Raw genomic sequence first — 25,438 nt, forward strand, 5'->3', positions numbered from 1 at the left:
TAAAATGTAGTTAAAACGGTTGTCTTATAAACGACCAGCGCTTTACGGCATTCGTCCATCAGACAGTCAGGAGACCCCAATTTCGTTGAATACAAAATTATTTATCGGAAAGCATAAAAATTAACACGCCGGTGCCGGTTTTGTTGTATAAAACATCGAAGACGAAGCTTTGTGTACTAAACAAAGCCATGGTGGGGCCACCGAAGAGGAAGCGTAATAGGTACTAAACACACAGCCATGTTGGGGCCCGCAGTGATGGGTGTGTTTGCAGACAGGTGGTGAGGTCGGACGAAGGCAAAAATTTGGTAAAGAAGAAGTCAAGGCGGAATAGACAGAGGTGGTGTCTACTGGCGTAAATTCAGGCGCAGGCGGTGACGGTACATATATCTGAGGAAGGCCCTTCCGAAGCTGTGGTGAAAGAATGCAGCGGCGTGGAACAGAAGTAGAGAAATCAAAGGTGAGTACTTTTGTCCATAACTTTGAAACTCATGACATGGTGCAGGAAACAGAGAACGGAAGAATGGGGATGGATGGTTGCGGCAGGTTAAGGTCATTTGACCTTAACCAAGAACCTGAGTGTGACCGACACACATTCATTGAAGAAAGCGGTGGTTCAATAGGAGGACACGAAGATGAGGAGGCCAATGAATTGGTGGGCGCAATAGGCGTGGATGACGTAATGAAATTAACATTTGACACGGAAGAAGAAGCTGGGGAATTCTATAATTTGTATGCGAAACTAAGCGGATTTGGGATTCGTAAAAGTAATGGCAAACGAGATGCAGATGGCATTTCAAGATTTAGAAAATGGGTATGTTGCTGTGAAGGTTATAGGAATGAAAAGTGGTTTAATTATGAAGACCGGAAAAGAGAAGCAAAACCAATCACAAGAACCGGGTGTGGGGCTTGCTTTCGCGTGAAATATGACATAGAATCGGTAAAGTATGTGGTGACACGCTTCATTATGGAGCACAATCACCCGCTGGCATCAGAGGCAAGTGTGCAACACATTAGGTCGCATAGAAAAGTGAGCGATGCAGAATATGCGCAGGCAAAAAGTCTAAAGTTGGTTGGGGCCAGAATATGCCAGATAATGAAACATTTTGTTATCAAAGCTGGAGGGTATAGTAACGTGGGATTTTGCATTAAGGATCTGTATAACCGAATGGACGAGGAACGTAGAAAAGATATTTTTAATGGCGATGCAGAAGGGGCACTTGGGTTCTTGGCAGCGAAGAAGGATGCCGATGAGATGTTCTTTTATAAATATGATGTGGATAACGAAGGAAGATTGGCAAGGTTGTTTTGGGCAGATTCTAAATCTCGTGCGGACTTCAGTGTATTTGGAGATGTATTGGTGTTTGATACAACATACAAAACAAATAAATACCGCAAGCCACTAGTTGTACTTGCAGGGGTAAACAACCATTTGAACAGTACTATTTTTGGCTGTGCCCTGCTATCAGATGAGAGGATTGAAACATATGAATGGGTGCTAAGTACATTTGTAGAGGCTATGAAAGGTAGAAAGCCAGTAGCAGTGATGACAGATGGGGACAGTGCAATGCGAAGAGCCATAAAGAATCTTCTCCCAGATGCTTGTCACAGGCTATGTTCGTGGCACTTGCATAGAAATGCACGGAGTAATATTCGCTGCGAGGAGTTTAATAACAGGTTGTATAACCTGATGGAGAGAAAGTGTAGCACTCTTGAGTTTGAGGATCGGTGGGCTAGGTTGGTTAATGAATGTGGGGTGGTAGAGAATGAGTGGGTGAAGGAGTTATACCGTAGGAGAAGGTTATGGGCAGAGGCCTATTTACGCGGTAATTTTTTTGCAGGTATGAGAAGTACTCAAAGGTGTGAGAAAATGAATGCTTTTTTGAATGAGTACTTGAATGAAAAAATGCGACTATATGAATTCGTTAGAAGTTTTGATTTGGCAATAGCGTGGCTTCGACATACTGAGAGCAAAGCAATTCACACAAGCGAAAACACAAAACCAGTCTTAACCACAATCCTGCCCGAATTAGAGTGGAGCGCAGCGGAGGTGTTTACAAGGAATGTGTTCTTCATGGTGAGGAAGCATTTGAACAGGCAAGGACTTCTAATTTCTGAGGGCTGGAGCGAGGATGGAGGGAGTCGTACGTATTATTACTCGAAATATGGTGGACACGGAATAAGTTGGAGGGTGGATTATGATAGGTCAATGGAGAATCTAATCTGCTCTTGCATGAAATTCGAGTCAAAGGGGATTCCTTGTGCTCACATGTTTCGCGTGATGGTGGTAGAAGGAATGAACAGGATCCCAGAAGCATGCATTTCGAAGCGGTGGACAAAGGGAGTTTACTGTAGTAATAATGGAATGAAAGCATTTGTTGCAGACGAACAACTGACACAAATGGCCAGATATGGCACTTTAAAGTCCAGCTGTAATACTATGTGTTACTATGCCTCCTACATGGATGACGCGTTTAATGACCTGCAGCAGATGTTTGACAAGCATTCCGTGGACCTAAAGGAGAAGTGGATTGACAGGGGATATGGGGGAGACGGATTTGCAATGGATTCAAGAGTGAGGAACGATAGAAGTAGAAGAACATTCGGGCTGTTAGATCCCAGGGTGTCACGGTGTAAAGGTGATCACAAGCATGCAGAAGCAAAGAAGAAAAGAAAGTGTGGTCATTGCAGGTACTATCGGAATTGCATACGTAGTTATACAGTAGTTAATTGATATAATACATGAAGTGGACAGTGAAGGTAATAATGAAGAAGTGGGTATTTTTCGTTCTTATTATCAACAGTAGCAAATAAAAACATAATTAAATGTGCATCCAAAGTTGTTGGCAATGCAAGAAAGTTGAAGTGGTGTAATGTTAGCATTGTGCTTAGTTGACGTGATTACTTGTAGTCACAAATTATTTGACATGTGATATATGGGTTGAAGATTGCAAGCAGGGCACAACCAACGAACATGCCCATACAAAAAGAATTCGCACAACACAGCAGTTCATGATGATTATATGGAAAATTGTTTGGATGACTCGCTGGAAAAATCATTTGAAATTGGTACGGGCTGGAGCGACTCAGGCGAATGGAGAGGACCTGTGGTTGTACCACAACCACAGGGTAGCGGTGGAAGGGACACAGTTGGCCAACAAAGAAGTCCAGGAGAAAGATGAGGCACTACTGGAGGCCTTGCTTCGGTTTGCAGTTACGCAATAAATAAGGCAGGTTTTGGTGAGTAGAGGTGCAAGAGTAGTGTTTCCATGAAACAAGTACGAAACTGTAGAAGGGGAACGGTTTGTATCTTTCCTTCGCATTAATTTGTTTTGAGCATGAGAAGGCTACAAGGTATTCGTGAATGTGGGGGTATGCTGGGTACAGGTTGTGGTGGTGTTTAAAAAAATGTGATTCCGTTACCATTGAAGTGTAAATAATGTAAGTTTGAATGTGTCATGGGCCATTGTAAGGTGTTATGACGACAGCCACTGAAAGGTAGTAAACAGTCATTGTACTGATGCAGTACCTGTTGGTAAATGGCATTGTTGTTCTTATTTCACTGCTGTTGCGTGTGTAAATCCTATTATATATTCTTATACAATGTGTGAAATGCAGAGGTTGAAAGAGATGGTATGGTTGTGCATGGAAGTAGCAGCCGTGACGACAGACAGGTTACAGAGCAACACCGGCTTGAGGGATTGTCTTTTGTTATGTATCGGTGGGGTGAAGAGTATTCAAGGTTGCTAGGCCATGGGTAAGTCATTGTAGTTCCACCGAAGGTTGCGTCGTAAGCAGTGCAGTAGCAAATAGTGCTACTGCACTTGGGTAATATTCTTTCTGTCAAGCCAGTAAGCCTTTTTGACAGTTTATACGAACCTTAATCCCGAGCAACCCTCAGAAGCAGGTAACTGTTGTTTATAGGTTAATAGGAGAGTAAGTAGTTGACAAATTGTTTATTAGAGGAACCAAAGTTGTTCCTTTTTTGTAAATAGGAAATTAAGTGGAAGCGTATGTTGCGCAAAATCTCTTGGTGGGATAGACGTTTCCTTAGTGGGTACTTGGGAATCAGCTTCAGTTGCCCAGCTTTTGTAAACTGGTGCCTTACGCTGCTGCTATAAACTGTTTTTACGATATGGGCTGTTTGTTCCTCTCATTGCTATCCAAACCAATGACCGAAAAGGCCCAACGCCTTTTCTCTTGCCCATCGTTCCATTCAGGTGTAGGAACAGTAACATCTGTTTCTCCCGATCTACTTTCATTGCTCACAATGCTTATGCGTCTCTTCAGTGCACCAATAACAATGGTATTATCAGTTATATGTATATATGTATATTAATTTATGTAATATAATTAATATTATAAATTATACTACTAATTATACAAATGTACTAATAGAAATTATTAATTAGTTCGAGTAACTTTACTAATACATTTGTACTAATATATTTAATTAGCCAATAACTATCAATTACGATGTGGTTTGTAATATATTTATTAGGGATAATTTAAGAAACCTCCCCTGAGATTTGTGACACTTTCAGTGGCACCCCCTGAGGTTGTAAAAATTTGACTGACCTCCGTTGCCTTTGAGTTATTGGGTCCCTTAGCTGACATCATGAAGGCGAAAATTACAAATATATGGTATGAAGTTGGGATTTATTAGTGATGTTGGGGATTATTATTTACCATTTAGTTGGGGAAAAAGGCATCTACAGTGATTACTGAAGCCTAACAACAATGTCACAAACTTAGAGAGTAATACATGAAGTAAAGCTGGATTAGGGAGTAAGGCACCATTTTTAGAAAATGGTACAGTTTTTTTGTTATGAAACAAAAAAATGGTAGGTTATCTACGTAATATAAGTCAAAAATAGTTTAAAAAGGAAATGTCCCATAAAGTACCAACTCTTTATGGCTTTTGTGTATTACATGAATGAAGTACCACGTTTTGTATGAACATTTCATTATAAATATTTGAAGTATTTTGTTAAATACTTAAAAATTTGCAAATACAATTCAAATATATGGAATGAGAGATGTTTACGAAAGGAAAACTAGCATTTTTTGAAATATTTAATATAAATGAAACATTTTAAAGTAAACAAAATAAATTGTTTGCTATAATATACTAGTTCTTTACGGGTTTGTTCCATTATATGAGTTAAGGACTAGCTGTTTAAGAGTAATTGACTTCGAAACAGAAGCGCAACTTTGAAATACGCTATTTTAATTTTAGTAAATTTGTTTGTATATGAGAAATTGGTTAACTAGCGCAGTGAATTGAAACCCTGCTTATATATCGTGTTGCATTGATACAAAAGGCTTTTGTGTCATGATATAAATAAGCTGGAAAAATGTAATGCATTAAATGTGAAGATTTATAGTAACAACAAGTTTCATTTAAATTGTTTTGTTGTAAATATTTAAGGGTTAATCGCACTTTATCCCCTTTAAGTATAAGCTGTTTCTCACTTTACCCCCCAACGTTTGTTTTTCCTCAGTTTACCCCCTCCGTCAGCAATTGCACCGTTAAAAACTTCAAGATTTCAAAATTGCCATACGAAAAGGGCCGTTGGTTTTAGCTGACAAAAATGCCCCTCAATGGTGTCTGATGCTTTTAGCCTACTTTTTCCCTCAAAGAGCCGTTGGTTGGTATTAGCCGTTGGTTGGGTTCTATAAAATGTGGTATTGTGCAGCCAATTTTTCTCATAAATTTTAGCAAATTCCAAAGTTCCTAAAATTTCTCTCCAAAGTTCCTAAAATTTCTCTTTGTCAACCAAAAGCATCATAAAATGTCACAAAGTGTTTCAAATAATGTTGAAAGATCACCCCAAAAAATGTGGGGATGTGGTAAAGAGGCACCATTGTGCACCTCTTGGACACTTGAAAATCCGGAAAGAAGATTTTACGGCTACTCAAATTACAATGTAAGAATTTTTCATTAATAATTTGTTAATATTGTCTTTAATTTGGTTCTATACCTGAATAAGTTAGAAAGAGTTTAAACAACTATTTTTTTTTATTTAGAACCGACATGCATGTGGGCACTTTTCAACAATGGATTTAAATTTATTTTTAACCGACAAGTAAATTTCTATTTAAGGCACCTTGGGTATTCTGTGAGTATAATGGATGAAAAGTATAAAGAGTTGGTCTTTTATTCAATAATGGATTTATTTTTATTTTATCCGATAAATAAATTTCTATTTATGGCACCTTGGGTACTATGCTGTTGTAATGGAGGAAAGCCATAAAGAACTGGTTTTTTATTCAACAACGAGTTAATTTTTATTATATCCGATAACTAAATTTTTGTTTAAGAAAAATGGGTACTCTGTTCTTATAATGAACAAAAGCTTTGAAAAGTGGGGCTCTTTTATTCAACAACGGGTTTATTTTTATGTTATCCGACAAATAAATTAGTATTTAAGAAAAATGGGTACTCTGTGAGTATAATGGACGAAAGTTATAAAGAGCTGGTTTTTTATTCAATAATGGGTATATAAAGAGTTGGTCTTTTTTTTTTTTTTTGGTCCCGTGCCAGATGGAGGGAAATTTCCCTCTATTATTCCGGGGTAATTTTGGAAACTTGCATTTCATAAACCAGCATATATGGGTATTTTGGGTTGTTTAGTGTTTTCATAAGGATATTATTGTCTATTCAATATTCCGTTATGTGCATTAGAGTTGACTGTTAGTTTTTGGGGTAGACTGAGGAAAAACAAACGTTGGGGGGTAAAGTGAGAAACGGCCTATACTTAAAGGGGATAAAGTGCGATTAACCCAATATTTAATTTCACTGCAAACTTCAATTGCAGGTGAAGAACAATCTGGGACAGACGAAAAATAAGAACAGGACTAAATTAGTTAGTTGTGGGTATAACTGTTAACATATTCTGTGTTAAAGTTTAAAATTGTCAGAGTTACACAACACACGTGGCGATTGCTCACAGCTTGGCTTTGTTGGTGGGGACTCCCAAGTAGTTTGCATACTCATTCCTCCGGCTACACATCCTTGTTTGCGGGGAGGGGCCATGGGTGCTCAGCCTTTGGCATTATGAATTCGCTGACATTCGTGAGCTTTGCCTCTACCAAGCTCATCCGTAAATGTCTGCGTCCCGGCACTTGTGTTCGGACGCTTACAAACACATGATTCCCGTCCACCAACTCCACCGCGAAGGCACCGTTTCCCTGTCGCCTTTTGGAGCTTGAATGCAGTTTCCAAAATTACCTGTATTTGACGTAGCCTTTGGTCCAGCACTTGTGAGTTGTCCGACACATTGGATGCCAAACGAAATATTTCTGCACTTTTTTCTAAGACTTTCTTTCTCAGGCCCATGCACTGAACAAGCAGGTCCTCGTACCAGTGTCTAGGCACCTAAGCGGGAACAAATGGGTGTATTAACACAAATTGCGCAAATTAAATGGCGGGTGAAGTACAATACGAAGAATGCCATACCACATCACCAACAGCACATGGAAGAGGCAACCCTATTACATCGCCACCAACTCTGTGAATGCCCTCTTGCTCCAGTGATCCATCAGTTTGTATGCACAAAACAGACCAGGGAGGGTAATTAATTGGATGTTTCAGTGACGGTGTTGTAGCCTCACTTAGTGGCAACTGGTCACACATATGAATTACGCACTCCTTCCCACTGGGTGCCAACGTGGAGGAAGTCATTGGTTTCATTAGCCTGCTGCGCACAAACTCGTCATACGTAGCATATGGAGGGGGATCAGGGTATAGGCTTGCAATGGGCAGTCCATGAAGCACATCATGTAGCCTGTTTCCCGAAATTGTATCAGTGCTGTACATATCTGATGGCCGATGGGGAGGTTGCTTTGCACATACACCTGCATACACCTGCCTAATAACCCTCTCGCCCAGGTAGTAAAATCTTCCCATGGGGCCATCCAAAAGCAATCTCGTTGCAGTTAGTTCCTTGGATTTGAGATACCGACTCGGCAATGCCATTGCAGGGAAGGGCAGCCAGTTGACCTATGACACACAATTCGATACTTGCGTAAGTACATTTGGTTTGTTCAACAGGCGGAACAAATTCATAACATTAAAATAACACTTCAGCGGTAGAAACTAATGGATGTTCTAAGTACGGGAACTAACGTCTTCCGGGTTAATGGTGTCAATTGCGCGGCGAAAATGTTCGACCGTAGACGGTGATTGTCGGTTGGCTCTATTACACGAGCGCCATCGCCACATTGTGGGCAATACGTCCCTCTCGTCCTGTTTGAGTTTATACGGACTTAACTGAAGAATTTCATAAGCCCACACCTACACGTGGTCGTACAAATTATGTCCACCGTTCGAGATGAACACTAACTGACAGAAAAGTTTATGTAACGGAACATGGAAATGTGGAATTGACACAGAGTGAAGGCAATTCTGGACTTACCTCCCAAACGAAGCAAAAGCCGCCAAGGCTTTTCGTCAGGCGTCGGGAGACGGCGGACATAAATCTGTACAAGGTTGCCATCCCCGCCCCTCCCCAGTTATAATCCCCTATACGATCTACGTCCTCCAGCGCAGGCAGACAGCACAGGTTAATTGTTTCGGCCGTGTTGCTAAGTAAAGTGCGGCCAAGCATGTGTAGAAAGAAAGCTCTAGTCAGATGTGCCAGCTGGACGTCGTCGTTCTCGTCAATCGCCTTGTCTTTGTAGAATGACAATATATCGGTAACTCTGATGGCACCGGCAGAAGCAAAAGCTGGCACCCAACCCAATTGCTCCTTGATGTAATTGGCATTTTCCCTAACATTGTAATCCCACGGAATGGGCAAGCCGCCCACTGCAACACCGGTTATACAGGTGAAGTCCAAGGGTGTAAGTGTCATCTCTCCGAAAGGCAAGTGGAAGGAGTTTGTTGAGTCCCACCATCGCTCCGCAAGTGCGACAGGCAACTTCCTATCCCTATCGGCCAGGGGCAAGTGGCTCAGAAAATCCCCAAACCCAGCACTAACAACTTTCGCGGCCACCTTACGAGGCAGCCTCTTCCACCACTCCATAATTTCGACTGACGACCCTCTAGGATAAATTGAATAGACTTCCTGTGCATTAATGTACAACCAATTCAGCCATTTATATGTACGTATAAACCAAATGAGGAGTTAGGGCAAAATAAGCACAAGTAATTGCAGCAATTGATTCTGCAACATTTACCCCCTGTGCAAGGAAAATGTGTGATATGTGGGTTTTCCGATCAAGCAGCAGTTCTTGCGAGTGTTGTTCATCACGCGGTGGCCGGTAGCGATGGAGCCTGCCCATCGCACGGCTGTTGGAGTTGGATTTTGGACGAATATTGTGACGGCGCAGCCTATCACAAAATCCCTGTCGCCCCACCCGCGATTATGAACAGCTTTGCCGTTAAGTGTTGCGGCCTTGTAGGTGCGTAGGCGTCTTTCTTCGCGAGAAATTTGAACGGCTGTGGCCAGGTTGGGCGTGCAATGCCCTTGTACTTTCTAAGTAGGGTTGCACATTGGGAAAAATGTGTTACAGTGACGGACGGCGCGTGTGCTAAGCATGTTTTCATTGGCCTTTCAGTTTTACTTGGACGCCTAAGGAAACAGGTGGCCAACCTGCGCGTCGTAAGCAATTAAAATGTCTCCGAACGTTTCATTATGGCAAGGGGGGAAATTGGGGATTAGACTAAAAGATGAAAAATTTTGAATTTAAAAACAGAAACCGCAATTTTGGGACATTAACAGCTAAAATTGAAAAGGAACCTGTAATGGATTGTCCGGACGATAAACGAATACGGGTTGCCACAGCTCCAATGACACTACTATGTGACACGGGTTAATATTTGATATCAAAATAACCCGTCAACATATTTCATAGTAGAGGTACTCGGCTGTGCAACGCACAGCCAGGGACGTGTACAACATTAGTTAAATACATAGCAACAAATGTTAAAATACATAATGAATAGAAATATACGAAAAATAATAAGTATAAAAACAATTACAATTTGCTGTGAAAAGAAATTTCATATATAAAGTTAACCCAAGTATATCATATTTGGAAAAAGAAATTTTAACCAATATTATCTGTACGTAATGATACCAACCCAGAAAAGATGGGGAATCCATTATGAGTGCATTATCCGTTTAATAGTAGCATAGTTGTAGTTGTAATTAAATGAAGAGTAGCGCTAATGTTTCCAAAATTGTAATAATTATAAACTATATAGAAAGCCACAAAAAACCTGTCACTATCTCCAACATCCAAAAAAAAATTTACAAACTTGCATATTTTTGTTTGTTTTTTGAGAGAAATAGCGAGTTAATCTATCCATTTAAATCATGTGTAATAGCATTAGAAATAGATGAAAACATTATCTAACGAAATAGTTATAGAATATGTATAGCAAGTTCAAATGAAAACATGAATTGGCATATTTGTAAATGTACATATGCAATTTGAAATCCAACAATTAGTTTGATTGCAAATATGTGTTCTTAATCAAAATTGAATTTTGTAATAATATTTTGTAGAGTGACAGTCTAAGCTGAAAGCCTCAATACTAACTTCCACCGCCAAATGCATTCCTTTGAAAAGTGCAATTGTTTTAGCTAGTGAAATGAACAAAATATGATTAACTTCTTTAGCCAAAAAGTCCTTGCACGTGTCGGGTCCAATGCCTAACAATCAGCTCAAACTCTAATTACATTATCTATCATTATGGGCAATACAAAGGGATAAGAGTAAGTCATATAGAACCAGTTTAAGTAAAAGATTCTGAAATCTAATTTTGCACTTCTTTATGTCGAAGCTATCATTTGCTATAAGTAAAACCATGAAAATTAACTACCTATCATGGATACAAGCTAGTGATCCAAAATGTTGAATGAAGAGATATAAAATATTATCTTCGAATTCGAAATCGCTAGCCCTAACAATTATTTTACACGTCATCCACAATCTCCATTTTGTAAGCAATTTTCACAATTAATAAACTGTATATAAATTAAAATATAATTACCTATCCACAAATTAAGAGACTCTGATTATTGTTTAATTTAATAAGCATCATTTTTTTCTTCCTGATCCTCGTTTACCTTCGATTTTCATTTATTAGATTTTGTTGTCCTCTATTGTAGTACTATCACCCTATTATGACATAACAAATTTTTAAAAAAAGGGTTGGTAATCTGCATAATGGTGTTATTTATTTTATGAGGGAAAAGTAGTTACAATTCTTTCATTGTTAGCCTAAAAATTGTTCATGTAATCACCACTCATCTTGTTGTCAACCTTAGTCTATTATTTTCCCAAAAATTAAAATATGAAGAAGTAGTGACAGGAAAAATATAAAATAAAACAGTACAAAATTGTTTGTTTAGATTTGGGGAAAATTTTTCACAGCATCACATACCTCTTTTGGGCAAAAAAGAAAGTCAGATGAAGAAGATATATGTGAGAAAACCAATAAGCAAATGTTGCGGATGAATATGCAAAAAATGACAAAAAAATTATCAAAAGGGGCATATATCCCAAAAGAGACATTAAAAGTAGAAGAAATATGAATCTTTCTCTTAAAGTATAATGTTTCTTTTTTGAATGTGGAGTGTATAATCTCTCTGTACCGATCTATAATGTTCTCTAATGGTACCATTTTAAAATTCTTTCCATACCAATATTAGTTTTATCACACTATTGTACGCACTACTTTGGATTTTAATACTGCCATGTTTCTTGATCTTTTAAATGCATGACATTATTTCCCTTTTATTTGCTAGTTAAACAATATTCTTTTATTTAAGATGATTAAGTTAACTTCTACAAATATTAACAGCTAAGTTTTTTGTGTTACTAATAAGTTTGACAATGCTTTCCTATTATTTACCCTTCCACTTGTCAACTTCAAACCAACTTCGCATATTTAGTGAGAGTTGTACCATGATAAACGAAGAAGGAAATGAAGATGTGTTTATTAAATTAGTTTTAATTCGTAAATCGGTCATGTCGGGTCACCACGGGTTGACCCGAAATCATTTAACATTACATTTTTTTATGGGCGTCATGCATCACTTATTTCAAATTTTCTGTATATATTTTATTTATTATTCCGTACCACAATATAAAAAGATGTCAAATTATTATTTTCATTTTCAATACAATCCCGGGCACAGGACGTGTTAATTGGATAATTAAGGAGCATAATGAAACTTTTTTTGAATGATTGAGCAGGCGAATTTGTAAATTTCAATTTACGGAGTCAACTCGTTGGGGACCATGACAAAGTAAAATGAACAACATCGCTCATTCTACCCTTGCAAACATCTGTGTTACAGAAACCCATTTCACCAATGAACCCAACTCTTTAAGTCTTTCGCTAATCTGCACAAGGCGCGAAATGTGAAATACTAACACTTACGTTTATGAAATGTAAAGAAAAAGAATTTGCTGATGTGTTGCACAGTGCATATGGCCGCTAAATATCGGACTAAATTTGAGGGGGGGGGGAAAAGGTTTCGTCCTTTCGCCATAGTCCAATGGCGATTTCGTCCGCCAGGCGCCAGTGTTCCACCCCAAAGCATATGTGAAGGGCCATGGTCAGTAGTCATTGAAAAAGTAAGAAAACTGACATTGGAATGTGAGTTAAAGCTGGGCCAACTTTGACGTTCGACCGTTCTTCATCTGCCAACCGTACAACTCTGTGAAGGGTTGTCTAATATAAGCAAGACTGGCGCCAGTCTTGTCATGAGCTCCATTGTGAAGGCTTCTCCAACCGCACACACCAAGCGAGGCAATTTTGCTGTCCCACATGAGCTCGTTGTAAGCCATGTGGCTCGTATGATCACCACCGGAGCCAAATTTTATGCGGCCTTAAAAAATAAAACAGCTGTGCCTTACACCAGTTGGTGAACCTAGTTGGGTCTTATTAACCCACTAACTCCTACTACCGCTTCCGTAGGCTCCCATCCAACATAGAGAGCAAAAGATACAGTAAGTGATACAAATGTATTATGATTTAAAAAAAAAAGTCTGTTGCTTGGCCCCATTCGACCTAGAGTAGGAAACGTATTTGTTGACTTGAATGGAGGAAAGGCAAGTATGGCCGGTGTTTTATGCGAGAACGGCCTGGCATTTTATGTCATCCCAACTTCATAACGTGTTTTGCGGAAAACGGGTAGTCAACACTTACTGCAGTAGGAACTACTTAAAGAGCTGGTCTTTTAACCTTCTAAAATTAAAAAAGAGGGACGAATTTCCGAATTGTATAAGAGCTGCCGTTTTATTAAAAAAATGTATTTTTTATCCCTTCCATTGTTCTTGTGTATGGAACAATGGGTACTGTTTTGTTGTAATGGAGGAATGCTTTTCATCCAGCTGCTATTTTCTTCGAAAACGGTTGCATTGTTATTCGACCAAATGTTTTTGTAGAAGGAACATCCGTCTACCCTGTAGAGTTTTTGTCGGAAACACATAAAAGGCTGGTATTTCCTTCCAAACATCATTGATATTATTGTTTTCGTAAAAACATGTCTGTTTACGTTAATGGGTCCTCTGTTCTCATATCCCTACCGAACCCGTCCACAGCTGGTCTTGTACAGCGGAGTAGTGCAATTCATAAATATGCATGCGATTTGGTTCTTGTATTTATCCCAAATAAAAATTTAGATGCAATGCCAACTGTGACTTATTATCGCACTAACCTAACTTTGGTTCGTTAACCGTAGTCCGGAAAAGGAATCATTATAGAGGCCAAACTGCTGTTAACCACTCAGTCGATGCAATGCAATCTCCTCCATTTAAACTCAGGTGCGTCATCCATTTCTCCTCCTATAAAAGCTTCACACAAGTAAACATCTTCGTTGCATGCCCATTCACCCCCGCATTGGTTTCGCACAACAGCCTTCGCTATTGCATGCCGCTTCAGCTTCTACAACCACGTTCTATAAGGTTCGCATCTTTCTTTACCACCTGTAACATGTATGTATACGAAAGATTCGCTTCGTTCTGTATGTTGTAAGCCCTGAACCGACCATCTGAGTTCATGTAACATAATGCTTTTGCAGACTGACTCATGGCACTTGGACGACTTCCTGAAATACATGTCCTCCACAACGGAGGCATGGTCGGCTACTTTCAAGATGAGGTCTTACCACTTCACCACATTGGAGTGAAGTGGATCGTTGAGGAAGCGCTGGTTCGGTTAGACAGGTTTCCCGGAGCGGAGTTTCCGCAGTCGATGCTGGTGTCTTGCATCCCCGTTCGCAACCCCATTGCGAACGAGGAAGTATTCCGGTCGCTGGTCAAGTGGCGCCGTCGTCCACTCCCCCTTATGCAGAACCTGAAGGCGTTTTACATCATGACCTACAATGCCTGGTTTGTGGGCAAGGAGGAATTTGTTGCACATTTCCTCGGGCTAAAACCCCTGCTCCATACGGACGTCTGGATCCTCTTTGGCGCCAACTTTCAAGACTGGTCTGTAACACGGTTTCTGGCTGAACAGGGGTATCCCGCCAGTATGACACGCAACGTTGCCATTGCGGACAACCTTCACACCGCAACCATTTGCTGGAATCCATCAGCTGTAGAGATCACGTTTGAAGACAGAGATGCTATAGACAGCCTTCTCCTAACTGTGCGGCGCAAAAAATACCGCAGCTTTCTCAGGGTAGCTACCACGGTTGCCTCGTTAAACCCTATGTTTGGTCTTATTGTGGAGCGTTTCGAGTGAACGGTCGCAGGTACAACGGTGTGCTTTTAATTTTTTTGTTCAACATCATATTTGGATGGTGGGTGGTTTCTTGTTCATGGCCCTTGCTGTTGTTGGGCGTACCATGCATGGTTTTGATTGTAAGCGTATGAAGGGTAGGGCCGTAGGGGTTAGGGGATGATAATATGCAAGGCGTGAAAATTAGGAGTGCACCATTTGTCGGATATGTAAGCGGAGGTACTTAAATCGAAATATATAAGTAAGAAGTTGTTTCGTCGTTCAACTCCACACATTTAGCTGTGATAAAACAACACAATTGTGTGCCACATCCGAATTGGTTGGCCGTAAGCTTCTGGGTGTTCAGTTGGCTGGCTAAGCTGAAGTACATACACTCCCAACGCAGCGGTTGCCATCGCAGTGACTAGTGTTGTTCATCGATGAATCAACGATCCCTAGTACGTCATCCGCACAGACATTTCGGGGGACAAAGGGAACATGCAATTCGGTTCCCCACATGATGCACAATGTAAACAAAAACCAAATACGGAAACGTAGTATGTTATATAACGCAAAATCACCATTTACACAGTAACACTGCGCCGGTTGGGCCAACTTAGTCGCACATGCGGCAACCACCGGTTTACAACGGATGGACAAAAGGCAATGCCTTTTCATCCAGCAACCAAAATTACAAGACCCTTTAAACGAGCCTAAATGCCCATTCTATCGTTATGGAATAGATAGTCCAGTACTGTACAGGGGGTGTTCGGAGGGAATGCAATCACCGGCAACACATTAATTCACGGTTTCAGAACCAGAACAAGGACAACCGCCACCACAGCTACCACAGCAATGTTAAGGATCGTCACGTTCCTTTGCATGCTTCTTAGTTCATGTATGACGGCAGACACCTCTGCCGCCGATGTATTGGTAACGGGGGCGGTACTTGACGGGGCGGGATCGGGAACTTGAAACCCCGTTGCTCTTGCAAACTCATCACACCAGCCAATGAACGTTCGACAGGGCCTCTGCAATACAACTACCTTAGCAATCCGAAATATTTGTAGTATCAGTTATACCGAAGAACTTACCACGGCGTTAGCGCAGCGATAGTAGTGGCGCCCCCTGTTTGCTTCAGACTTCCAGACAGCACGAACCGCACAGCTTCGACCACAATTGCAATATAATGTAGGCCACACCGCAGTATTGGCCGATCCGGCCGAAGACGAAGAAGCCATTCGCAAGGGTTAATCTCCTCCGGTACACCGCCTAACTTTATCCCTGCCAAACACAAGGACACTGCCTTCCCACGGTGTCCACGGACAGGTTCTTTTACACGAATTTGGGGGGTTGGAGGGAATAGGTTTTCCCGAACAGTAGTCAACACATTAGTTTGCTTGCTTATTTAGTTGATGTTTCGGAACGAATACAATAATAAATATGAATAATGTCACAAACCTCCCCTGAGGTTTCTGATACTTTCACTGGCATCCACTGAGCTGCACAAAATTTCACTTACGTCCCTTACTTTTGCGTTTTTTTTGTAACACAGCAATGAAAATCTGATTACTATTTTTTTCATCTGTGACAAGGTATGTTTATTCCGTGGATGCCCCTTTGGTCCTTGTATTGGTAGAAGTTTGAAAGAAGATTAAATTAGTAGAATGATTACTACAGTTGAGGGGTTGTAAGTACAATACCAAAAATTGGGGAGTTACGTTGCTGTGCCAGGAAATATGCCGATTTTCATAAATTTTAGGTCAACTAGTATGTTAGCTATTTAACATAAAATAAGTAAGTAATGAAACAAATTATATGGAAGAAACTGGTAATAGAGGAAACCTATACAAAACGGATAACATACTGGGCAATCACCTTTTTTTTAAAACTTTGACGTATTTAATTTATGTTAAATACAAAACCTATTTGTTTTCCTTCCGTGAAAATATTATTATATCACCTTTTAAATTTACGTACGTTAACTGATTGACAAATGTATCTGGTGGTTGGTAATTACACTTAACTAGAATAACACAAGTTTAATATGTAATGAAGGTGATTAAAAAATTATTACTCCTAGGCTGCAATAGACGAAGTTATTTGGCGCCAATTTCTGAAAGTCAAATTTATGTATTTAACATAAATTTAGTATGTTCATTATTTCAAAAAAGAGAAAGAAATAGCGCATAACATACCAACTCTTTGTGCGAAATTGACAGGTTTTGTAGCGAAGCCATTGTACCGAAGAACATACCGGGTATGGGAAACATACCGGGTCTGTATCGGAAAATTTTGGTTAAATAGCGGGCCAAGGAAACCTAGAATGTGTTCTGTGTAACATAAATCAAATATGTGAAAGTTACATAAAAAAAAATTGTTATGAAACAACTACAAGTGTGGATGTCCCTTTGTATTCCCAAGAGTATTAATTCTTGATTTATGATTACAAGGATGTATACAATTTACAATCCATTACAGGTACAATCCCCTACTCATTTTCTCTCATATTTCAATTGAATTATAGTTTTAATTTAATTTGTTTATAAAAAAAAATAATACATAAGCATATTATAATAGAGAAAACCCTGACAGAGGATAAACATCAGCTCTTTATGCCTTTTACCGCAGTTGGCGACTAAACACCAGCTCTTTATGGGTCTTGTCAATGAATGGGTTACAGTTGGGACATCCGTGGCACCATACGAGGAGTCAGTGTAAATTTACGTATATGCATCGGACGCGACCTTTTGGTTGCCATTTACCCCGCCGGACCTGTCTGCCAAATCTGTGCTACCGACTTGTAGAAGCTGGTAGACGACCCATTACAGGTACGAAGTATGTCTCCGAATGTTTATCACTGTCGAAGCTCCTTTGGTCTGCGATGAATGTCCGTCAATTTACGATGAACGCGTCCTTCGTGACTGTTCATGTTCCCTTGCTATCGGTGTATTTTTACGGCTACAATGATTATACCGTATCAACACTTACGTTGTTGGGTTTCATAAATTGTTTCGGATGACTGTTTTTTGACGACAGAATGTTGCGTCGTTTGCAGGAGAAGGCGCCACTGTCCCATTTCTGTTCGTTTTTCGCTACTGTTAGTCGGTGTCCCAGAAACTTGTAATCTGCATATAACCGTATTAATCGTTATTGCATTTTATTTGGAAGTACGTGTTGTTTGAAGTTTACTCCATTCTTGGGGTTTTGACGGATTCACTCAACTGTTGGCAGTAAAAGGTGTTATCCGGACATGGCCAACCAACAAGGGAAATCAACTACCTCCATCCTCTCCCTTCCCACCGAGGTGGTATCGGAGGTCCTTGCACGTGTCGGGTCATCTTCCTCGACTGATCTTTTTAGCGCAAAACTATGGTTGGTTATACTCTGTTAATACACAGACGAAGACGCAAATTCTTGTTTGACATGTGGTTTTCGTTTGAGTTTAATGGATCATTTCTCTTATTTTGCAGCTGCAAGTTGTTTAACGAGGCGTCCGCCGCAGACACCATATACCAGCGGGTGTCACTGGAGAAGTTTGAAATCGTCCCCTGGCACAAAAACGACAAAGTATCCAGGTTCCTGAAGAAGTGCAGACAATGCCAAAATCCAGAAGCGATGTATCGGAAAGCCGTGGTAAGCATGGCGCCGATGTCCCGTTTGCTTGAAAATATGTAGACTAAGCTCACATCATCTGTTTCATTTCAACTTCATTCTGAGTTTGGTCTGCAAACTTTACCCCCAAAACATAGTATTGGGGCAGAATTATGTCAGCATCAATGACATCAATATTCTATATTGCCAATTCTTTACATTTTACTTAACTTTTTTAGGTCACAAAAAATTGCTATTATGTGAAATTTTGTCTGGCTAGCACTGCTTCTGAAGATAACTTCAAGAATTCTGAGTAGCAGAGAAAGTTACAAAAGAAAGCTTGCAAACTCGGAATGTAGAAAACAACCTCATACATGCTCATTTGTGGCCCATCTTTTTGCACATTATGAACATTTGTAGGAACATTTTGGCAAATCTGGCAGTAGAGAAATTGAGATACACGAGCTGATTAAATAGATCAGTGTGGCAATACCAATTTGAGTTTGATGGGTAAACAGTGCCCCTGTTTGTCAGTGAAAAACATCAGCCTTTGAACATACAAGACAATGCGTCTTATTCTTGGTAAAAAATGGTTAAGATGGATAGTTCTTTATTTTGTGGTTAATTTAAGTAAAGGGTCTAAGTTTAGCTAGATTAGCCTTACCCCCACTCATCACTGTGGTGCTTTGGTCATGACTACATAATTCTTGTCCCGCTGGCACTGGTCCGCCTGGACTTTTTGACTTTTTCGTTACTATTTCAATCAGTTTTACGCAAGAGTATCCTTGCACTGCTTAGGTTGACTATTTTTCGGACAAGCATTTGGACGCTGCATTGGAATGCCTCGAAGAGGCTGCCGATTCAGGCCACCCCGACGCTGCATATGCGTTGGGAATCATTTACCTCTTTGTTGGTACCGACGAGTTCAAGCGCAGAGGCATGGGACTGCTCAGCGGGTTGCAGAAATCCAGATTTCTGCAAGGGGCATGGAAACTTTGTCGTGAAAATTTGCGAGCGCTGGTGAGGATGATATGGGTCAAGAATCCTGTGTTTCTAAACCCAGCGCCCATTTGTTGTGCCATGACACACGAGAGGAAAACATCTTCATGGCCTATGGATGCCGATGACGTGGAGGAGATTACATGTGAAGGCTGCGCTTGCGATGAAGAAATTGCAGCAATTTGTGCCGCCCTACCCAACCGTTAGTGTATAACATACAATGTTCATAACTCCTTTTACTGAACAAATTTGTCACCAGCGTGTACCTATTTATTATGTTTTTTCACTGAATTGACCGCTACTTCGTACTCTCTTAATATTACTGGTTTGAGTCCGTAACAATAGCTTATGTTGGCCCTTGTATGTTCTGCAAAGTATGACTTTCTCGTGAAAGCCCAGCTGTTTATGGCTTTCCTGGAAATAGATAAGAACAGAGTACCCGTTTTGCCATAAATTAATATTTTTTATCGGGTAAAAGTACAATACAATCGATTAATATTTAATTGACCAGCTCTTTATGGCTTTCCTCCATTATAAGAACAGAGTACCCATTTTTGCGTAAATAAAATTTTTCCTATGGCCTACAATAAAAAGCAAATCGATTTACGTTAATGTTTCTGAACTCTTTATGCCTTTCCTCCAGGCAACAACAGAGAATCCTTTTTGCTAACACTAAATTTATTTATCGGATAACCCTAAAAAAAATTAAACTGCAGTACAATATAAGAACAGCTTTTTATCGCTTCCCTTTACAATAAAATCGATTTACGTCAACAAATTTATTTATGGGCTTAAATGAAATGATACAAGTTCTTGCATAAAACGCCAGCTCTTTTTGGCTATCGTCCATAAATTATCTATTTTCTGATTTTTCCATAAGCTAATTGAGGGGAGGTTTCTGAAAGTATCCCTTATAATATATGTGTAATTAATATTCATAAATTATATAAATACATAATTACATTTGTTATTATGAATAGATTGTAATGTAACCCCTTGCGGGTTTGGCTTCCGCATAACCCGCTCCGGAATACACGCTCCAATACGGAATCGGGTCGACTTTCGTTTGACTAAATCGGGTAATGCCTCCCTGCACGCCCGTCCCCGCCTGATCAATTATCCCACAAAAAGCTTGTCTTTCTTTACCTTCTCATCCTTTCTCCTGTTAAGCCCATCAAATATTGCTTCCCTTGTTGTGTGAACACACTAAACGGCTTCGGTTTAAACTTCCCCCCCCTTCTGAAATTTCGAGCATTTCGAAATTTCAGAGGGGCGCCAAGGTCCAAATAAATCGGATTTTTCGCCTTCGCTTCCTCTGTTGTTCAAACTACTCAACACTCGAATCGCATCCCGAAGCAGGCATAGCCAGTAACATGGAGGTCTGTATGAGTCTTCCAGTTTATGCAGGCATGTGGGTCGACGTAGAAGCTCTCGCTGGTGAGTGTATGGATATCACGGAATATCTTAATGCCCAAAATTTGTTAAATTTGCTGGCACATAATGACAAGTGCTATGCTGCGATGGTTAGGGAATTCTATGCTAACTGTAGGGCAAATAAGCAGAAGTCTGTTCTGCGTTCAGTGGTTAGGAATGTACACATGGAATTGTCTACTGAGGTTTTGTGTTCAGAGTTTGGGTTGGTTGACAGTGGATACACGGTTGACTATAAACGGATTAGCGCAAAGAATGTAGATAAGGTTGCTGTCAAGGGGTACAATGACCTACAATTTCTTGGAGAGATTAGGCAAAATGGTGACAGAGTTATGAACATGGGGAAAAAAACTATGTTTTATGGGCCGTATATGAAAGTGTTGCCACGGCTGTTACATCTGATAATAACTCATAACATTTTACCCAAAGCCGGAAGTATCACTTCGGTTGGTGCATTAGAAAGAGTTATATTGTGGCATATGTTACACAAGCAACCCGTCAACATAGGCAATTTGATCATTGCAACAATGCTGAACAGGATTAGGAAGATTAGGAGCAGGGAGAATAAGATAACACATCTCCCTTTTGGTATGTTGCTGACCAGGCTCTTTAGGCGCTTTAATGTGCCATTCTTGGCTGACCATGTTGACAAAGGATTTTACGCCCAAAAAATGGGAGTATCGTACTTAAAAAAACTGGCATTCAAATCTGAAGATGGTGGTTGGATGTGGAAGAAATCCTATACCTCTTATGCTGTCAATGGTCCGACTGGGGACGCGAATACAAAAGTTTCAGAAATAAAAGAGATGGATAAGGGGGGGAAGTGTGCTGGGGTCGAGGTGAGGCCGGTTGTGGGGGAAAAGGCACACCTTGAAGATGTTGTCATACTATCTGAACAAACCACAAAAGGGGCAAGTGTATGTGACAATGTTATTGTACTGCTTTTTGTTTCTTCTTCTCGATGGCAACACAGGGGCATAACCCAATATTTGTATTAATAGGTTGTGGATAAAGTGACACAAATTTTACAACGGGTTGGTGCCAACGAAGTGATGGACAGGAGATTTGAGGAATTGCCATTTCTACGAGATGTAAGACATGCTCTTGCGCTCTCCTGTAATCTACTTTATATATGCTAATACCTTTATTGTCCAGTGCGTACCACAAGCCTCCGGCGTAGCACCTGATGAATTGAAAGAGGCCGTATGCTTTCATGTCAGACACCTCGTCCCGCAGATGTATGTTAAAATATCGGTACTGTCAATGGGAAACACTGATCTCGCTTTCATGCGATTATTGCACTCATGTCAATCATTGTTCACAGCTGTGTCAGTACACTAGATAGGCAGCATCTCTTTGATATTACAACAGAAGAACTGGAGCAAGTGATGCTTCTGGAGACATGTCTCAGTGACAGAGTAAGCTTTTTATGCGATTGCACAGCCGTACCTTGTTCACTAATGTCGCTAAAATTAATAACTCAATGTTGAGTGTTTGAATTTGTTCCATTCTGTGAAGGTTGTGACCCAGTACCTTCACTTACTGCAGAAAGAATATAAGCAATTTGTTTTCTTCAATCCTATGTTTTGGGTACGTAACGAAAATTATTGTATGTGCTGTTGTGCCTTGCAAAATGTGGACCTAATACTTGCTTCTCAATAACTTCGTTGTAGCTGAAATGCGTGTTAGACTATCCATGCATATCTCCCGCAACCAAAAAAACATTCGTTCAACAGACCAATGACGACTCCATGACAAATCCTGAAAAGGTAAACAATAGCTATCATTCTCGCCTTTACATTCTTATACAATATGAGTTGCAGCTAAGGCATGTTAGTGGAATTGGATTCAGCCTAACATGCCTTAGCTTTTAACACATTCAACATTGCTTGTTGTATGCGATTGCAGATTTTTTTCCCAATCGTTTATTCAAATCATTGGTTGCTCATGATTGCACATGTCAAGGACAAACAAGTGTACATTGTTGATTCTATGCACAATTACAAAACCTTCTACCAAGGTTTGATGCAATCTGTGGTGAGTAAACTTCAAAAGCGTACCTTAGCTTCATTTGCGTACAAGGTAACATATTTCTAACATTCGATACTTGCTGTATTTATTTCCTTTTTTAGGAATGGATTTTGATGGAAATTTTCCATGAAAATCACCCCTGGACCTTTATTGTTGTAAAACACAAACTAAAACAGACAGACGCGGCGAGTTGCGGGGTTTTCACTTTGAAGTTTGCGCAATGTTGGGCAAAGGGGTGTCGGCCACAATTTGTAAGTGCACAAATGGACAACCCCTTGTGGCAACATCACCTCTATTGCGTCTGACATTGTTTCTGAATGTATGTACAGATTGATGTTGTCATTGCTAGAAAATTTATTGCCTGGGAGATCGCTTTGGGGAAACTTGCGGACCCGTTCGCTTATGCTGCTTTCCTGATAGAAAACAAACAGGCACATGAGGCTGTAACCAGAGGAGATTTGCAAGATGATGCTACCAAGGATGTGGGGCATCAGGAAACAGGGAACGGTACATTTTGTCTCGCCTTTACTGTAATTTGTTCGTTGCATATGAAGGCAATATTAAATTTTAAATTCTTTAGGGCTGTAGCAAATTGTTGGTACGAAATTAATCATTGTTTAGACGAAACCATAAAAAGTGTATGTACCTCTGTGCCGATGCATCTCCTCGTGACCATCGCGGTCACAAATTGCTTTTCTACTCCACCTATGATATTATTGCAGGGCTGCTGCTCACAAATCGGGCTAATATATTCTGGAGCCCACAACTTTGCTTTACACTTTCCAATTCCGCTTCTTTGATTTTGCATTATGACATTTAAATTGGATCTAAAAAGCAAATCCGTGTGCTGAAATGCTGTATGCCTTCAATTTTTCCCCAGCCGAAGGTACAAGGGTGAAAACAAGCCCGCCAGAACTTGCGTCCGCCAATGATTCAAAGAAGAAGCTTCTTATTCTTGATTTGAATGGACTGCTTCTGGGCAGTCCATTTACAAGGATGACCAGAAATCGGGACTTTAACTTCAGACCACGTTGCTTTGAATTTTTGCAGGTCTGTCTGTCATATTTTGAGGTGGCTGTTTGGTCATCAAAGCTAAGGTATCCGCCAACCTATATTTGAATTGCTTCGTTAACTGCAACGTCCACAAGTTTTTCTGTTATGTTCTTAAATCAACACACCTGTGCTTTCTGCAGGCACAACATTCAACCAGTGTTGGACAGGCTATCCGAAAAAATGAATGAACGTTTGGAGCAGAGACTGTTATTTGTTTGGGTGAGATGTCATTGACAAATTACTTCGATTGTGTGTAGTCAGTCCGTGTGTAAGACTTCTCATAAATGAAAGTCGGGAACAATCAATATTGCGCAGGATCAGTCGCGGTGCACTATGACACAAACCAGCCTTGGCGAAAATCCAGACAAAAAGGTGATGTTTAAGGACCTTCAACATGTGTGGGGAGAATATAAGTCGTACAACAGCTCTAACACGATATTAGTCGATGATTCTCCGTATAAATCCTTCCTTAATTCTGTAAGTGCACCATACCCGCTGATCGTTATGTTGTATATGTTCCGGTATGCACAAACAACATGATCAGGGCTAACTGTTTCCGTATTACTCATTCTTCAGCCGTACAATGCCATCTTCCCCACCTCTTATACATGTTACACTGTAGAAGACAATTATTTGGGTAAGACGCGGTTCGCGATGTTTTCAAATGTGGCTTTTGGTAGGTTTACACAGGGTGAAATATTGGGCTGACACAAAACTTATTTGCAGATCCTGAAGGAGATTTTGTACGACACCTGAAGAAATTGGCCAGTGCCGATAATGTACAAGATTTCATTCAGCGAAACCGTTTTGGACAATCAGCCGTAACAGAAGGCAGTGTGGAGTGGAACTTTTATGTTAATGTTGTCAGCAAGCTTGGACCGCAGAACACAGCAAAGCGAGTGACGCGCAAACGGGAAGCCCCAATCAGATATTATGCGGAGGTATCCATTGCATTCATGTTCACGAATATGTTCACAGTAGTTCAACACCTCGTTATGATAGCTAAAATTGCGTCTGCTCATATGCACAGACCAAGAAAAAAAGGAAAATTTGAAAGCACGAGGAAGATCATTGTTCACTGTACGGAAGCTTCTCCAAACCTTTGGAAGGCGAATACCTCTCTTCTGATGGGACACACAACCAAAGCTTTTGTGCTTTAGTGAGACATTGGGCCTGTTAAATTCTTATATGTTGGTACTACTTTCTTCCCTTACTTGTGTTTTTGTTTGCAAACGCCCGTCGCTGACTTTTTTTATACAAATTCTAAAAATGTCGAAGTTTGGAATGACGTATGTTGTCTTTGAGGTTCCGGAATGCACATGAGGAAAAATTATCAGATAATGCCTGTAATTGCTGTCAAATGCAGGATGCGTCAGCCATATACTCCTGCTACAAACGTTGGCATGTACTGAGTTTAGCCTGTTTTCATTGCAGATGGTTGTTGGCAACTTCTCGTCTAAACATTAAGGATCTAAATTTCACTCACTAAATCTGTCCGCCTAGTTAACCTCTCAGATACCTGCAATACTAACAGTGCGTCAGGGAGCAATGGTTGACATTAATTGAGCTAGGCTCCTTGCTTTGCGTCTGTACCAAAATAAAGTCCAGCAATGGAATCTGTTAACCAACACCAAGTCTGTATGAGTA

General features: G+C 40.3%; 2 protein-coding genes across 2 annotated transcripts; both read left to right on the forward strand.

The window, feature by feature from the left end:
* Positions 1-421: 421 nt before the first annotated feature.
* On the forward strand, positions 422-3,758 carry LOC113759220 (protein FAR1-RELATED SEQUENCE 5-like). Its single transcript, XM_027301790.1, has 2 exons — positions 422-2,708; positions 3,616-3,758. Exons 1-2 carry the CDS (start codon positions 422-424, stop codon positions 3,756-3,758), a joined length of 2,430 nt encoding a protein of 809 aa, XP_027157591.1.
* A 14,178-nt stretch (positions 3,759-17,936) lies between these two features.
* Positions 17,937-19,483, forward strand: LOC113759221 (putative F-box protein At1g67623). Its single transcript, XM_027301791.1, has 3 exons — positions 17,937-18,058; positions 18,157-18,319; positions 19,076-19,483. The coding sequence occupies exons 1-3, from the start codon at positions 17,937-17,939 to the stop codon at positions 19,481-19,483; spliced, it is 693 nt and encodes a 230-aa protein (XP_027157592.1).
* The last annotated feature ends 5,955 nt before the right edge of the window (positions 19,484-25,438 follow it).

This window comes from Coffea eugenioides, chromosome 2, assembly GCF_003713205.1.
Source record: "Coffea eugenioides isolate CCC68of chromosome 2, Ceug_1.0, whole genome shotgun sequence".
NCBI classification, from domain to species: domain Eukaryota; kingdom Viridiplantae; phylum Streptophyta; class Magnoliopsida; order Gentianales; family Rubiaceae; genus Coffea; species Coffea eugenioides.